The 17,500-nt window shown below is 31.7% G+C and overlaps 1 protein-coding gene across 1 annotated transcript in view; it reads left to right on the top strand.

Annotated features, from left to right (window-relative positions):
- The window catches only part of LOC135195321 (synaptogenesis protein syg-2-like), a gene marked incomplete in the record, with an annotated part of 193,435 nt that overhangs the window by 39,241 nt on the left and 136,694 nt on the right, over positions 1-17,500 (top strand). The window contains 2 exon segments of the mRNA XM_064221584.1: positions 5,590-5,825; positions 13,530-13,655. Coding sequence (XP_064077654.1) covers positions 5,590-5,825; positions 13,530-13,655 — 362 coding nt within the window.

Below are 17,500 nucleotides of genomic sequence, written 5' to 3'. Positions count from 1 at the left end.
TCTGCTCTCTCTCTCTCTCTCTCTCTCTCTCTCTCTCTCTCGTCTCTCTTCTCTCTCTCAATCCTTCCCCATCCTCTGTCCCTTGACATTCGTCTTTTCCTGTAGTCAGTATCCCCGCGCAATTATTTACATCTTCGTCTTTGAATTCGATGTCTTTTTGGTTGCTGATCAGCTTATTATTACTTTCACATTACTTTCTAAATCTTCTGCCTTCTTCCAAATGTAGTTGGTGGATAAAGAAACGAAGATCAGTTCTTTGTTCCATTTACTAGGAGCGCACACCACAGCTATTCCGTCACTCGCCATGAGCTCTTCAAAGTGTACTACATTTTCTCTCCGTTCTTTTGTTTATTACATGGTGCAAACGGAGTTGTAGCGTCCATAAATATTAACAATACACTTATATATAAAATAATTATATTACCTGAAGTTAAATGACACAAAGTGTAATATATATATTAAGCTATAATATATATATATATATATATATATATATATAATATATAAATATATATATATATATATCTATATATACCCTGGTGTTATACTTTAAAGTAATAATTTGAGCCTTATAAGAAAAAAACCGTGTTAACCAGTAAACGAGGGGTGGGCAAACTTTTCAGTGTTAGGGCTGCATTCATAAATTCACAATGTTGTAAGGCTTCATAGTATATATTAAGCAAAATAATTGATATTTATAAGACAAAATGAAAGGGTTTAAAAGAAACATTTAATTTTCATTAATTAATATCTTAAAGTACTGTAGAAGATACACGTGAAATGCATTCATTTGAAAGACAAAGTAACTACTGTGCATTTCAGGGCCGTGTCTAACCGATTTTCGTCGATAAAATCTTACCAAAGCATTTGATATGAATCGTATTTTGGAATAGCTATTTGAAACCACGGCCTAATTGGCAAAAATATGCAGTAATGTCTAATGTGGATAATTAAGGCACTTCTCAGAGTAAATAAAAGAAATGTGAGGCTAGTTGTGACGTAAACTTTCACATCAGACTTAAAAGGAGGGTTCCCGGTAGTGTGAATCACAAATATTTAACACTCTTTTAGAATAAGTATTAAAAGAAAGGCTAGGGAAATCACTTTTGAGAATGATGATAATATTGCGGTTTCCAATGGTGAACCATAGCAATGAAAAAGAATTTGGTATATACATGTGACAATATTATAGTAAGGGGATTTGGTAAGTATACATATGACAATATCAGTATTTTCAGTTTACAGTTTTATGCTAACTATAGGAATACATAGCATTTATAACACTAATTCTATTTACCTTTTGACTATCAGCTATACAAGACCTTTGGACTGTTGAAATACAATCATATTGAGATGAAAATACGATCACTTAGAGGTGGTTGGTACGATATTTTGCCCTAATGTACGCCGACAACAGGGCGAGGGCAGCCGATCGTCATTGGTCAAAGCCAGGGTATACGTGACTGCTACTTCACCTATGACAAGCCCATCAAATTGTCCTCATGGCTTCAAGACTGCTTTCGTGTTGCGTGTTTTTTGCGGTATGCAGCAAAGAAAGAATCCTATGTGTCGTATGCTCATTATTAACGATTTAGACAAGAGGACAAAGGTGACCTTTATAGGGATTATATTAATTAGAATGACGAGTATGAAAAGGATATATATCTATATATATATATATATATATATATATATATATATATATATATATATAAACATTTTGCTTATATTAAGGTATTTCTAACTTTTCTGACTAAGAATAAACAATGGCCGAATTTGCTTGACTAATAAACTATCTTACTGATTAGCTGCAACGACCATTTTTAACACCTTACCTACTCTACTGACCTCCTTACACACACACACACACACACACATATATATATATATATATATATATATATATATATATATATATATATTATATATATATATATATATATATATATATAAGTACACACACACACACACACACACACACACACACACACACACATATATATATATATATATATATATATATATATATATATATATATTTTATATATATTATAAATTTCATTTATGTATTATGTGTTTATGTATTTATGTATGCACCATTTCTATCTATATATGTGTATGTATACGGCATATGTACTTATGTATGTTCTATCACCCTCTTTCCTGATGTCGAAGTATGAATAATAACAATAATGATGATGACTATAATATTAGTAACAAGAATAATGATAATAACAGTAATGAATATTGTTGTAATTATTATAATTATGAATAATATCATTATCAACACTTTATGTGGCCGTGTGCATAGTATGTTAAATAATACATTTTTATTCATTGGCTAAGTACTGGTCTATATCCACATAGACCCTAAGACCGTTTGGCAAATTCGCGGGTATCAGAATGATACTTCACGTATCCTTGAAAATGCAGGGTAACAGAAACGTGGATTGCGCCATGGAACTGTATTACAAAATTAATATTCACATTTAATGCCCATTCCTTAATTGTGCTCTACTTGGGAATTTGAATGTGTGAAACAATTTAAGAATTCCATAACTATAGTACTGTTACTACTACTACCAATATCTGAGTCTTCATTCATAAAGTTTTATGGGCGGGTCTCTAGTAACGTACGTCACTACAGTATCAATGAGTGGGAGGGTCTTTAGTAATGACGTAATACTAGCCTCTATGTACAAGCCTGCTAGATTTAGCTAAGTCTCCCTTTAAATTTCTTTGATTTATTCTGATGAGTGCTTTAATTATCAAAATTAGACATCACTGCATATTTTGGCCAATTATGCTGTGGCTTCAAATAGCTATTTCCAAAATACGATCCATATCCGATGCTTTGATGAGATTTTATCGACGAAAATTAATTAGACACGGCCCTGAAATGCACAGTAGTAGGAAAACAATTTCTATTAATTAGTACTTTAAACTAGAAAACTCTGCCCACACAACCCGAGCCGGGTTTTACTACGTCTCATTTTAAACAACTTCTAGAACTTGCTGTGCAAGATTCTGTTTACTTTTAATCAAAAAATTGTACTCTCATGTAGATGGTGTTGCTGTGGTTCTCCAATAGGACTCTTATTTGCAAATTATTTTTGTATGTCTTTTTTTAGAACAAAAATTTTTGGATTGTTGTCCATCGTCCTTTAAACCATTGTTTTACTGAAGGTATTTGACGATATCTTTGTTCTTCTTAAGTATCAGTGGCAGGCCACTCAGATTTTAGATTTTCTTAAACAGCAACACCGTAACATTAATTTTACTATGGATTTATAGAAAGATAATTCTTTACCGTTTTTAGATGTTTTAATCACGAGAGTTAATTCTGTTTTTACTACTGCCGTTTACAGAAAGAAAACTTATACAGGTCTTGCAACTAATTTCTACAGTGCTTGACAAACCAGTTTTAAATTGAATACCATCTATACTTTAGTTTAAAGGGTTCTTCGATACTCGTCCAGTTGGGCCATATTTTATAAGGAGATTGAATTTTTAACTACTTTCTTTCAACAAAATTGATTTCCCAAGGATCTAGTTTTTAGAATTGTCAACAAACTTTTAACTAATTATTTTCACCCTGCCACACCGGTTTTTAATGTTCCGAAAAAACTTATGTATGCTTCAATCCCTTATATTTTTAAATCCAAATTTTCACATAAACTGAAACAAATTATTGAAACAGAAATACCTTGCATTAATTTAAAATTAATATCAAATAATCCCAGTAAAGTTGGCTCCTTGTTTGGCTTCAAGAACCGTCTGCAGCCCTTCATTAGATCCAATGTGGTCTATAAGTTTACATGCCCAGGATGCCCTGGTACTTATATTGGATCAACGAAAAGGTTGTTGCAGATGCGTCATTGCATTCACTTAGGGTTTAGTTTTAGAACGAGGCAAAGATTGAGCAGACCAGAATATTCGAATATAAAAAATCATGCTATCAATTGTAAAATTGAGGTCAAGAAGCAGCACTTTACCATATTAGGGTATTCTAAGAATGCAGATTATCTGACTACCTTAGAGTCATTATATATTAAAGACTCTTTCCATCGTTTGTGTTCCTTCTTTGGTCACTCTATCTTCTTCCTTTGTACCTGAAGGTTGGTGTAACAGCAGTTGTTTTTACTTTGCTTTTATTTTGTCTTTTAATGTTTTTTAATCGTAATTTTAAGAATCCTGTGTTTTTTTTAGTATTTTTAATGTTATTACTCTCATTTTGCAGATTGATGATGCACAACGTTTGTGCATCATCAGTCTGCAAAGTTTGTGCATCATAATGTGCGAAACGTTTCTTCATGAATAAATCTTCTTTTAAAACATCTATGTGTGTTCGGCTTTCCTGAATTGATGTTAGAGGATCACACTGCAGATAGTATATATATATATATATATATATTTAATGTATTTTATATATATATATATATATATATATATATATATATAATATATATATATATATTATATATATATATATATATATATATATATATATATATATATATATATATATATTATATATATATATATATATATATATATATAATATATATATATATATATATATATATATATATATATATATATATATATATATATATATATATATATATATATATTATATATATATATATATTCATCACGGAATAACAAGGAAATTAACTGTATGAACATAGATTGAGAACAATAACCAAGTTTAAGTAAATTTTTTTTATCTATCCATTTTTTTATTTAGAAGAGGAACCGTTTTCAGTAATTACTACATGTAGCTCTATAAAATCCAAGGCGAGGCAAAGGGCACTGACAAGGATTGCTGACAATGGTTTAGTTTCTCTTTTAATGAAAATATCCTCCGAACGCCTTGTTCAGAATGAGGTCAAGTGTGTATTGAGCTGGGCTTAATTTAATGTTATTTTCCTTTGCCAATATATTAATACAGACAGATATTTTTGGAATCAATATTTTTACATAATATACAAATGCTATGGGAACAATACATTCTATGCGGTTTTTCATTGAGGTTCAGAAGAGCATTTATTTTAGTCAATTTTAACTTAATAATTTTTTCATTTAATTCTTTACGTGTCTAGCTCACATAAAATGAATCATATCCCATGCATGGAATTTTATAAACAAATTTGAAGCTTATGCGAGATAATTTCCTATAAATATATATCTTCGAACATTTGTACAGAAATACAGTCTCAAACTTTCACTTACACTGGTTTTTATAGCTAATTTTGGCTTCCTGGCAGTTGTACTTCTAAATGACAACAGTTTTATTCTAAAATGCATCCAAAATATGAGCTGGGTAACAGAGTTTCCTACAAATTTTCCTCATTTTTTGCCGTCCAATATCCTTGAATTCGGAACTGAGTATATATACTTAATACTGGCTGGAACACATTAAATTAAATTAAACATTTCTATACTTTCTTTGTTGTCCCTGCGAGCATTATGTGCTATCAGAGTTAATTTCTGGATAACGTTTAAACTCGATCTTGTAATTTCAATACGACAATATTTAATTTATTTATTTGTACAGTTTTATTATCTTGTTCTTCTCTATTTCAGCTTCGATGCCAGAGGTACCAGCGTCGATCAGGGAACCCACTGGGTTGACAACAATTTGCTTCAGAAAAGAGCATTTTTTCAGTTGAGTCAAACCAACAGCTGGATATCAAATTCTAAATTCGGTGCGCATTTAGAAATCCAGCCAGTTAAGGACATGGATCAAGCGGTCTACCGATGCAGAGTGGACTACCTGTTATCGCCTACTAAGAATACCATTATCAACTTTACCGTAATTAGTAAGTACTTGCTGGAATCTGCACAAACATGCTTTTTCGTTTTATATTCAGCCTATCGAGTAAGATTTCATTTTTATTCAACATGAGAATGTATATCGTTCCTAATCTGATTTTTGCTCTCGTTTAGATTATCTCATCATGTACTCTTTTCTATCTAGAGGAAATAAATGTAATGTTCAAACGCAAATTTAAGTTTTTACCCAAACGGTTTCGTAGAATAACTAAAAAGTAACAATTCTCCTTGCAGTATTTTATAGTGACAATAAAATTTTTAGTCCTCTTCCAGCTTTTATGTTACTCTTACGTGTATAATTTATATAAAACAGTCATGCTTCATAGGGGTTTGTTATTCTTTTGCTTTCTTCGTGATTATATATATATATATATATATATATATATATATATATATATATATATATATATATATATATATATATATGTGTGTGTGTGTGTGTGTGTGTGTGTGTGTGTGTGTGTGTGTGTGTAAATGCAACAATCACAATGCCCTCTTAACAACTCAAATTCTTTGCTTGTTACTACAAAGCCTCGAGATCAAACTTCAAAGAAATATGAAAGAAATCACGATGTCCCGTATCAGTAAACGAACCCGCAATACCATAATCATGACGAGGTTACCTTGAGAATTTAAGAGAGCATTATGGTTATAACATTTACATATGTATCTGGTAAAAATGACCATTCATATATATATATATATATATATATATCTATATATATATATATATATATATATATATATATATATATATATATATATATACCACACACGCACACACACACACACACACACACACACACACATATATATATATATATATATATTATACTATATATATATATATATATATATATATATATATATATATATATATATATATATATATATATATATAATATATATATATATATATATATTACAAATAGCATTACGGAAATTTGACGCATCTTTAAACATTATTTCCAGGCAACGTTTCAAAGTATGGCTTCATCATCAGGACTAAACTACAAAAGAAATAATGGTTCAAATCAATACATACGGTTCAGTTAAATTATTAATGTTAAAATATAGATACTTGAATCGTAACATAAAAATTAAAACCAACCTAACGCTTCAAAGAAAGGACACCAAAAGGACGAAGAAACAACTTATGTTATAAACAGAGGGGCAGAAGAAGACTGACTATTCAAAGATGGAACAAGTTGTTTGATGGTTAACAATTCGATGATATGGAGAGAGGTTTCATCAGCAACTTGTTCTAAGATTTCAAAATTGTCAGAGGAAATAAAAGATTTACACTTTTTTTAGTGTTCTCTTATGTTAGAAAGCTCCTTCTTACTCAAAGTACACCCTGTCTATGGCTAACGCCTCGATGAGAATCTGATCGCACTTTCAGCGTCAAGTATTTCTTTAAAATCTACCTTTATGTAGTTAAGAATTTGTCATCATTTGTAAGAAACATAGAAATCAAGTTTAGGTAGGTACAGGAATGTTTGGCTGAAATTTGTTTTTCAAGTATTTATTTTAGGTATTTCTCAAATAAAATGATTCTGATAATATTTTAGAAGGGACTCAACCTCATGAAAAGAGAGCCAGTCTGAAGAGAGAGAAAAGCTTTTGTGCAATAACGTGGCAATACTGTTAAGCTTAAAATTGTTAAAACATGAACTATAAAAATTTTAACCAAGACCAGTATACGTTTGCTTCCGGAAGACCGAAGAGTAGAAGTGATGGATCCACCAAAAGAATGCAGAAAGTGCGGGCCGATTCTCATCGTGGCGTTAACCATAGAACAGGGTGTACTTTGAGTAAGAAGGAGTTTTCCAACATAAGAACATTAAAAAATTATAAATCTTTGCTTTCCTATGACAATCCTGCGACAATTTTGAAATTTTAGAGCAAGCTGCTGATGAAACCATTCTCCTTATCCTTGAATCGTTGGCCATCAAACAACTTGTTCCATCTTTCAATATTTTATTCAAAGTCAGTCTTCTGACCCTCTGTTTATGGTATAAGATGTTTTTTCGTCATTTTGGTGCCCTTCATGTTCACTCAGTTTTCTTTCTTTGAGGCGTTAGGTTAGTTTTAAATTTTATGTTATGATTCAAGTATAATAATTTTACAGTCTTATGTATTGATTTTAACTGTTGTTACTTACTTTTGTATTCTAGCCCTGAGGATAAAGTCTTGCTTTGTAACGTTGGCTGGAAATAAAGTTGAAAGATGGATCACCTCCTTTTCGGCGTTCTATTGGTACTACGCATTCACACACATATGTGTGTGTAAATTATATATATATATATATATATATATATATATATATATATATATATATATATATATATATATATATATACTATATATATGAGTTTTTACCACATCATATACATGCATCAAGCTAGAAATGTGCTTTAATATCCAATTCACTCTAACTCGGAATTAATATATTTTCATATATGTTAACTGAAGGGGAATTTTTTAGGTGATAATAATTTTGTCCTCTCGTGGATTCAAACCAGCGCCCAGTAGTCAGAGGAGAAATCAGGACTTCAGTGATGTTATCGACTAGGCTAACAAGTGAGGTACAAGTTGATACTGATTCCGATCTTACAAATCATCGTCGAACTCAGATATTTGTAATTAGAATCGATATCCAACCCCCTCTGCCAAATTAACAAAGTCGAACGCTTGCTGCACATAGCCATATTATGAATTTCTATCACATCACCGTGATTCATATACATGCATCAAGCTACAAATGTCCTTTAAAATACAGTTTGCTCTACCTCGGAATTAATATATTTTCATATATGTTGATTGAAGTGATTAAATTAAGTGTGAAAGAATGTAAATTTGAATTTATTGGAAATTTTTACTGACAAAATTTTGGTATGGCAATGGGAAACCCTCTGTCCCCAGGGCTAAGTAACTTATGTATGGAATTTTTCTAAAAGAAAATATTAAACATAATATCACGCAATGCAGTTTGGTTCAGATATCTTGACGACATAATTTGTGTATGGCCAGGGAACGAGGATGTAAATAACGTTTTTTCCAGGCTAAATCAATTATAGTCGATTCACTTAAGGTAGATTCTTGTGCCTACGAGACGTTTGTTAGGCGGCTTCTGATTGGCTGGTAACGAGAGGTAGGCCGCTCGCTCAGTGTCATTATTTTCGTCTGTGGCTTAGAAAACTAGCAATATGTTTACATTTCTTCAATTACCTCACACTTTGCTCAAGATAGGAAAGATTAGGTTGTGCATTAACCCATCTGTTCCTGAAATCAATAAGATAAAACATAAAGGAATTACAACGAGTAAAAGTGAAGAGGGAAGCATTTAATTCTTTATACCTCTTTTTACTAATCATCGGATTTTGCATCATTAACGCCATCAAGATGAAATAAAACTTGTGTTTTTATACAACAAATGCACCCTGAATACGTGGGTACTTTCAGATTTTAGATGTGTGTAATATGTGAAGAGAAAATGAAGAATATGTCTTATCATGTTCCATCCGTAAATGATTCAAGTTTGACGGTATTGCCTAGAGAATGGGAGCTGCAAGGCTCCGTTGCGTGCTCATCTCAGCAAGAGATTTGAGTTGCCAATTAGCGATATAAGGGTTGCAGTTTCGACAATATTTTGCATGTTATATCATTACATATTCTGTAATTAAATATACAGAATTCCCATTATGACTGCCGAACATTTTCAATCCAATATCATATAGTATGTCTGGACATATCTGATAACGAAAAAAATAATAATAATCAGATGGATGCATCAGGTATCGTTAGCTCAGATCTAGACAGGCCGCGGGGAATTCAGTCCAGCATAGAAGTTGAACTCTGTGGACAGACTTTGCACTCTTCAACTCAGCCTAAGCTTTTAGTCAGGTTGTTTTTTAATATTGTTTCTAATTTTATTTTATGAATATATTTTCAAACGAAAGAGATATCAGAAACTTTTTTGAGTGATATAAAATGATAATCTCAGTGAAGTAATAAACAACAAAGGATTAAGAAAGATTGACTTCCTCTCAGGCTGAGTCACGTATGGATGCAACATTTTCAAACAAATTCTAAGTTTTCTCTTTACATATTACTCGCATCTAAAATCTGAAAGCACTAGCGTATTCAGGGTGATTTTATTTGGTTAAAAACACAAGAATTTATTTACTCTGGATCGCATAAATTATGCAAAATCCGATGATAAATAAAAACCGGTATAAAGAATTAAATGTTTCTCTCTTCACTTTAACTCGTTGTAATTCCTTTGTGTTTTATCTTATTGATTTCAGGAAAAGATAATTTAGTTGTACATTTAATACCGAAACCTTTGGTATGACCAAAACTTTATTATCTTTTGCAAAACGTGAGAAAATTGAAGAAATATAAACATATTGCTAATTTTCTAAGCTACAAACGAAAATATGACACACTGAGTGAGCGGTCTACCTCCAGGTACCAGCCAATCAGAGACCGCCAAACAAACGTCTCGTAGGCACAAGAATCTACCTTATGTGAATCGACTATAGTACCATCAATTAAATTTACTATGGAAATGGAAAATGATGGTTGCCTACCCTTTTTGGATCCAATCACACGGAGAAATAGTAATGGGCTTAAATATAATATTTACAGAAAACCTACTAATATTTCCTCCTATGTGCATTTCTATTCTGGACAAAACAACAAGGTTAAAAAAATCAGTGTTTACATCTATGTTTCTAAGAGCATACGTGTATGTAGCCCAGAATATATAGATGAGAAAATAGATAAGATTCGTAAGACAGGCAAGAAACTAAAATACCCTGAAAGTTTAATAAACAGTGGATCAGATGTGGCAAAAAAAGTCTATGTACCAAAAACAAAAAGAACCTTACAACACACAAAAACGTTTTTTGTACTGCCTTATGATATTAACAATAAGAAAGATATCCCCCATCTCCTGAAGAATTTTGGTGTTAATGTCGCTTTTAAAAACAATAAAACAATGAAACACGTACTTATCAAGAACTCCCCCGACAATAGTAAATGATGTGTATAGAAAATTCTATAAAATCTTGTGACAACTTTTACATTGGCCAAACGGATAAAGCATTGGAAAAGAGAATAGAACAACATAAAAAAAATGTGTGAGATATGCACAAGGAAACTGGTATTTTCGTACGTGTTAGTGAGAACAATCATGTTATTAACTTGGAAGGGGCAAAAAGGATTACATGTTCTAATAACATACTGGGAAGGAATATCATTGAACCTAGCTTTATAAAAGAAAGTTACACCATAATATGAATATCTGTCAATGATGTATAAACTCTATCCTTTAATGTCAAAAGAAATTTGTAAATTGTTGAAATTTTAAGGTAGACAGTAGAGATGTATGGAAATAGGACTATCATATCTGTAAACACGGTAACGGTGCAGCAGTGTTAATGAGATTTCCTACACCACATCTTTGATACCTGTCAGGTGTGGGTTTGTCTCCTTCAGTGGGTACGTTTACCGGTAGTGTCCCTTGAGAATATATTGTGAATTTTAGCCAAATGAGTTTTGAAAGCCACTCCTACCTTGACACCCGCCTGTGGGTAGATCTGCAGTCTCTAACGGTTGTGAGTATGTTCGTCAGTACTGTCTCTGTAGAATATACATTTATGACTTCTAATAATAAGTATCAGTCCTTCGCCTATGGCTTGGAAATAAAGCGTATATGTGTGCAAAATGAATCTGTGGTAAAGTGATTATATATATATATATATATATATATATATATATATATATATATATATATATATATATATATATCTATATATATATATATATATATATATATATATATATATATATATATATATATATAATATATATATATATACATACTCCAAGGGTTAGATATAGTCATAGTAATAGATAATATGATAGAGAGGTAGATACATTGATTGATTGAATGACCAATATGCGTGTTCTTTTTGCGCGAGTCTGTTATGAAGATTCACTTATATATTGATCCTTATTCTTTTGTCATCTTTCTCCATTTTGTATATGGTTAGGAGTCGTATTGCAAATGCATGTCTGCTACGACACGGAAAAAGCAACATAGCAGCCATGACAGCAATGAAAAATCCGTCTCCATGAATTACATGGTGAATACTTATACGTAATTCGAGTGCTGCAGTCAACAGACAACCCCTTATCCTTGAGTATGGTATTACCTGTACCCAAGGATACTATAAACAAATATAAGTGGGTCCTGGGTGGGAGGGAAAGGGAAGGGTTGGGGGATAGTAGACGTTCAAATCTTTAAATGACCCCTGCGGACTCATACGACTTTGCCTTTAAAAGTCAAGAGTAAACTCCTTAACTACCACCATTTGACAATGCACTATATTACCAAAAATTTACGATTTTTGGTAATTATTTCGATCAAATAATTAGTTTGAAACATATTTGAGAAAGACGATGACTCGCGGTCCCTGAAGTGAATAGTAGTGGCAAGAAGGTCCTTGAACATAAGCCTCTTTTTTTTTTCTTCTTCTTTTCTTCCCTCTTTTTAAAAGCTCCGGTAGACAACAGTTTTGTTGAACTCTCCACAAATATTGCACACGATGAATCCGTCAAGGATATCGGAAATGTTATTAAATTGACAACTTTAAACTTATAGTAAAATAATTATTGTCATCTAATTCAACATAATTTGTTTTAAATTATTAATTTTATTTGATGCATAAAGAAATGTAAAATATATTTCCTGGTCTTCTGTTGTGTTCGTATGATTATCATGATTAGTGACAAATTGAAAGTTTTTCTGTTCTATAAAATACCTAGTCTGTGTAACCATCGTTGTCCAATGGTTGTCCGCAAACTTCTGTATCTAAAATGTGGTTCAGAATTTGTTGGTAATTCAACTAAGTTACCGTATACCGGAGTTTTTAGGTAAGGTCTAGTTCATATCCTTCTTGCCACTAAGTAGGTACAGTCAGTCCTCAATGAGAGTGTTAATACGTAAACCTGTGTTTGAACTAAGGTTTGCTAAGAATTTGCAGTAGATAAAATAAAGCTAAGTTGAAAGTAGATACACTGACTTTGTCAGTCAATTTCTTTTTTATTCCATTTATGATTTATATTGTCTATATTTTTTTTTCATTGTATATGTATATGTTGCACATATACATTTTTACAGGACCTGAAGATGGACATATTCTGAAAATATGCAATTTGATAAAGATAAAATTGTAGTATTATTCCTTTCCTAAGTACGATTTCCTTCATTGCAATAACTATAACCAAAGAAATAAGAAGAATTATTTTTACATAACAGTTGATATCAGTTTCTATTGAATACTATAAGTGGTTTGCCCATATTTATATATAAATTGTTCTCGTTTTTACTATTTTGCTCAGCAGCCAGTTCACTGTGACATGTAACTGATCAATCTTTAGAGCATTCTAAATCTTTCTCAATTAAGATTTTTTAAAACCTGTACATCTTTCATTGTTTTGATGATGATTAAGAAAATTGTGACATGCTTTACGCATCAAAAACTAATCAGTTCACTGCCACCAAACATCCAAGAAATAGTAAGTAAGAAATTGCTAAGAAAGTCAAAGAAACAGTAATTGCTTAAGTCAAGAGAAGATGAAGTTTCCTTTTCTTTCAACTATTATTTTGTTCTCGGCAGTTCCTCCAAACAAACCGGAGATCTACAACACGACAGAACAACTGGTTGGGGGCAAGAAAGGTGTATCGATTATCGGTCCATACAACGAGGGGTCGAAGCTAATTCTCGTGTGCAAGGTCACAGGAGGTGAGTTATCTCAGGGTGCTTTGGTTGTTCCCTTCTCTTATTCTCACTCATTTCGTCTTCTTCTCTGATCTGAATGTTTTTTTTTTTTTTCGAGAAAGGAGGGAAAATATGCGATATTTCGAAAGGCTTATGGAATAAATAAAAATACCTTGAATTTTCTAAACCCGCCAGTTAAAGAGGTTAGAAGAAAAACAATACAATGAACATGTTAGGATTAAATGACTGAGGTGACGGCGCTCCTCATAACAGACTGTCATGAAAAAGCCTTTTCTAATTACTAACAAAGACTGACAAGTATTTCCCACTACGAGGCTGAACTCCTCGGTACAATTCTCTTTAGTCGTCCCTTTTTCAAAAGAATTTCCTTCTCTCTTAGACGCCATAGAGGCATACATGAAACAAAAAACATAACTTTTAAGAGTGGCTCTGTGGTCATTACAGTAAAAGAATAAACCGGTGTAAAATGAACATAAATTAGACAGAATTTACATTCCATGGAATAATCAGATGAATCATAGAGATAATCTGGTCTCTGTATATCTGTGAACTGTCCCTTTTAACAAAGTATCGACGCCCCATCATCACCAACAATAAATAAAATGTATGCCATCATCAGTGTTAACTAGCTAAATCCATTGTAAACTTGTGGAAGTTTTGAAGTAATAGCAAAAATAGAATATGTTTTGTTGCATCTTATGAATTGTTTTAATTACGAGAAAATCTTCGGGTAAACAAAAGATATAGAAAATATAAATAAATGGTCAACTATATTATATTATTTTATCGATTTTTTTATTTTATACTCAAAATATAATGTGCATATTAAAAGTTTACTGTAATCTATGAACAAAGTTTTCAAAAGATTTATTACATTTCCCTGTGAAAATTTTTAATGTGTAGTAAAGAAAATATATTTTCCATTTCCATATTATGAAAATATATAAAGATTTCTATGATAATCAATGACAGGTTTCTGCTAGAAATTTGCGTGATGTTAAAGAAAAGCAAATTATACAACAGATAAATGACTTGAGACCGAAGAATGGTGTGTTGACATTAAATAACCGTATATTCTCTAAATAACGTTTATAAGTCAAGCAGTGCTGACTGCCCTTTTTATCCAAATGTTATTGTGCTGACACTCCCATTTCTCTAGGTACTAATATGGTGACTTCACTTTTATCCAGAAATTACTGTACTAACTTTCCATTTTATCCAAACATTACTTTGCCGCTGTCCCATTTATCCAGGTAATACTATGGGACCGTCCATTTTATCCAGGTATTACTGTAGTAACTGTCATTTTTATCCAGGCATGCCTGTACTGACTATCAAATTTATCCAAGTATTACTGTGTTGACTGTCACTTTTATCCAGTTATTACTGGATAATGCATTAATGTGTTGACTGTCACTTTTATCCAGTTATTACTCGATAATGTATTAATGTGATGACTCCCCCGTCTAACCAGATATTGCTGTTCTGACTGTCCCTTTTATTCAGGTATTACTGTGTTGACTGTCCCATTTATCCAGATATTGCTGTGCTGACTGTCCCTTTTATTCAGATATTAATCTGCTGACTGTCCCTTTTATTCAGATATTAATCTGCTGACTGTCCCTTTTGTCCAGGTATTATTGGGATGACTGCTCCATTTATCAAGGCATTACTGTTCTATCTCTCCCCTTTATCCAAGTTACTGTGTTGTCTGTCCCTTTTATCCAGATGCTACTATGGTGACTAACCCTTTTTTCCAGGTATTACTCTGTTGCTTTTCCCATTTATCAAGGTATTACTGTGGTGACTCTCCTATTTATCCAGATATTACTGCACTGACTGTCCCTTTTATTAGACTCATTTAGCATAGGCCTAATCCTGCCTCCTGATTCGACAATTCCGTGACATTTACACTACTTTCTTGATACGTAAAGCTAATCATTAAAATTAGGTTACAGTGAAGTCTGTTCGCGGGTGATTTACTAATTGAAATGGCTATAATATTACATTTATCAAAAACCTGTAAGAAAAAGCATAATTAAAAGAATAGCAATCCAGTTGCCTAATGCACTTTATTAATCCTACCCACTTCCCTTATCGCTGACTACTCAGACATCGCGTTTACCATGCTGGCCGAAAGCAGTGTTAAGGAAAACCAGTTATTGTAAAAATTTGCCTCACCGATAAACGAAGACTTTAAATGTGAATGTCTATAGCACATTTTCTGCCCAAAATGACCTTTTCTTTCATTTCCCGACATATTTGCATAAACTCGTGTGCATATATTATATATATATATATATATTATTATATATATATATATTATATATAAATAAATAAATATATATATATATATATATATATAGATATATATAGTATATATATATATATATATATACTTACATATATATATATATATATATATATATATATATATATATATATATATATATATATATATATATAGATATAGATATATATATATATATATATATATATATATATATATATATATATATATATATATATATATCTATATATATCTATATATATATATATATATATATATATATATATATATTATACTATATATATATATATATATATATATATACATAATCATCAGGGGAGCTATAAGGAAAGAAATAAGATGATGCTACATGATTGCCTAGGATACATGATTGCATAGGATTTCTTTCAAAATTCCTTAACTGACGACCTAGCCTGCTCCATATTCATCTATTATTTCAATGCAAACACATGATTATTGCAGCCCTTCAACTGAATGGAACAAGACCGCGAATACGCGGACAGGAACCCGCAATAACATTCAGTAAATTAAACATATGTGTAATCACTATATATTTATGTATAATATGTGTATATAATAACTTATTTTCAACTAATGATACCCAATTCTTTTGCTAACATTCCAATTTTTTTCTTTTTACCACAGTCTTTTGTAAAGACTTAAAACTATGTCTTTGGCAACTTTACTGCTTCGTGACGTCACAAAACGCATATAGGTTCAATTTTGTATTTTACGGACTGCTCTAGGAGCAAGAGCCCGTGCTGGTACAAGGGCAGCTTAATCTTAAACAACAACATATTTTTATTGGTACGTTTGATAAAGTCAATATGTATAGGTTGATGAAACAGCTGGAGTAAATGGAAGAACCCCATTACCGGAATGTATCTATTAGTAACCTAAACAATGAAGTGAAAAAATCATTAGAAAATATGAAACAATTTCAAATAAGCTGGTTAACAACGGAAAAGCCATTCTATTCAATGAATTTTGTATCTGTGAAAAGTTATGCCCTAAAAGTATGAAAAGAAATGGCCGGGCACTGTCGAGTTCGAACGAGATGGAAAAATACCTCTGACGACGAATGGAAGAATCAGCAGAAAAGATCACCAGACTGCAAGAAGAAAGAGCGACAAAGTGAGATGAATTCTGTAATAATACTACGACAGAGACCCAATGTGCTGTGCAATGAAAACTGGAAAGAGAAATAGAAAAGCATTCGAATATAGTCAGGGCAAGAAATAGCAAAAAGCTCCTGATATTAAATGGTTGACCAGCGAGAAACAAAGAGAAAAAAACGTGGTATATCAACCTATCAGGAATAGAGTTCAACGAACACCAAAAACAGTTACTAAATCTAGGCCTGAACTGCCATTCCATACGAAGACCACACCCCGAATTCAAGAATATTAATACAGAGGTATTAATCGATAAACTACTGCGACTGACAGAAGAATACAAAATCGAACTTAAACAAGAATGCATCACAGAATTACTGGGTGAGGCGAATAGAACACGTGGTAACTACATTAGCCGCACA

The sequence above is a fragment of the Macrobrachium nipponense genome, chromosome 16, assembly GCF_015104395.2.
Source record: "Macrobrachium nipponense isolate FS-2020 chromosome 16, ASM1510439v2, whole genome shotgun sequence".
Taxonomy (NCBI): Eukaryota; Metazoa; Arthropoda; class Malacostraca; order Decapoda; family Palaemonidae; genus Macrobrachium; species Macrobrachium nipponense.
Note: the sequence above shows the minus strand (reverse complement) of the source record. Positions and strands in the feature narration are given on the sequence as shown.